Source organism: Limulus polyphemus, unplaced genomic scaffold, assembly GCF_000517525.1.
Source record: "Limulus polyphemus unplaced genomic scaffold, Limulus_polyphemus-2.1.2 Scaffold2378, whole genome shotgun sequence".
NCBI classification, from domain to species: domain Eukaryota; kingdom Metazoa; phylum Arthropoda; class Merostomata; order Xiphosura; family Limulidae; genus Limulus; species Limulus polyphemus.
In genome coordinates, this window is record NW_013667988.1 from 90,031 (window position 1) to 91,679 (window position 1,649).

At 28.4% G+C, this 1,649-nt stretch overlaps 1 protein-coding gene across 1 annotated transcript in view; it reads left to right on the top strand.

Moving 5' to 3' along the window:
• Positions 1–1,649, top strand: part of LOC106466773 (DDB1- and CUL4-associated factor 15-like) — a 56,851-nt gene that overhangs the window by 28,513 nt on the left and 26,689 nt on the right. The window contains exon 6 of the mRNA XM_013927073.2: positions 117–226. Coding sequence (XP_013782527.2) covers positions 117–226 — 110 coding nt within the window. The remainder of the gene's footprint in view (positions 1–116; positions 227–1,649) is intronic.

Genomic DNA, 1,649 nt, shown 5'->3' on the forward strand with positions numbered 1-1,649 from the left:
ATACATACAGCTATTAGAATACATTAAACAAGAGTGACATTGCTTCTAACACTTTTCTGCCAATATACACCAAACAATAATGCATTGCTAATGAATCACATTTTTTGTTTTATCAGTTTTACCCAGATTCAGGACACTGTCCAGTGTTACTTGACCATTACAGCTACTCCTCCTCTACAGGGTTGTGAAGACTGTAAGCAACTCCAAACCCAGGATCAAGATGATGGTCAGTTAATCACTATCTTTTACTACTTATAACTTCAAGATGAATATATATTCAATGATAGGAACTAGAAGTTATGTATTAGAAGATGTGACAGCAGCTTTTCTGAGACTAAACAAAAACACCATATAGTATTGTTTACCATCATGATGTATGTTTATAAGAACAATTATGTACTACAGTTAAAATAATAGATTCAGTAGTGTTTACTGTCATGATGTATGCTTATAAGAACAGCTGGATGCTACAGTGAAAATGATAGATTCAGTAGTTTGTTTACTATCATGATGTATGTTTATAAGAACATTTGGATGCTATGATTACAATAATAGATTCAGTATTGTTTACCATCATAATGTATGTTCATAAGAATAGCTGGATGCTACAGTTAACCCTTTGACTATGACCTGCTTACGGTGTAAGTAAGAATGCAAATCTCATGAAAGTTCTTTACAAAAATAAAACCAGTAGATGAAATTCTTTTAAATTTGAGATGAGAGGTCCTATAAGTATGTAGTTTTTGAAAAATAAGGTATTTAATTTTGATATTTTCTAAAACAATATAGTTCTCATGCCTTTTTTTTTTCTTTTTTGCATGTTGTCTGTCCAACATGCAAAGTAATTTTAAGATTAAAGATACTTTTATGTATCAGGAAATTTTCAAATTTCAAATGCGAAATTCTTATAATGTCCAGATAGTTATCAAACATTTCTTAATAAAAAAAAGTATATTTTAATTGTTGTTTTGACTAATTAATATGTGTATGGGGTTGGTTGATTTGACTGATCTCGTAACCCCATAAACAATTATGAAATAAATATTAATTATGCCTGTTTCATTCTAGAATGACTACAAATTATAACACAAAAACATAAATGTTCAGAAAAATAGCTTAAATCTCATAACATTATACATTTATATATACATTTATTATTATTTATTATATTGACTTTTTAGCCGTGCCTGGCTAACAATAAAGAAGTTACAATGATGTGGTGCATGTGCACTCATGTTACTGTATCCCATAACCTTTAGTCTTTCCAAAGTGACCTGTCTCGGCTGTGTTGTAGTGGACTATTATTTTGTAAAATATAGTCACATTCAATTATTATACATTATATATATATATATATAGATTATTACTATTTACAAATAACTTCTTAAACTTATTTTCTTAAAACACAGAACAGTAAATAAAGAAATAAAGTAAACAATTATCTCTTCTAGTTACAACCTTTGTACTCGTTTACCGCTTGTCATAGCTTGCTAAGCCTTAAGAAATTCCGCACGTGGAGGATATGAAACAAAATATATTTTTTTAGTTTTAGTTTATATATACTTAGTTAGAACAAACAAATATACTAATTAAATTACTATATAACTACCTAGTAAGTACTTCCTACTTATACTTAATTTTACTACGAA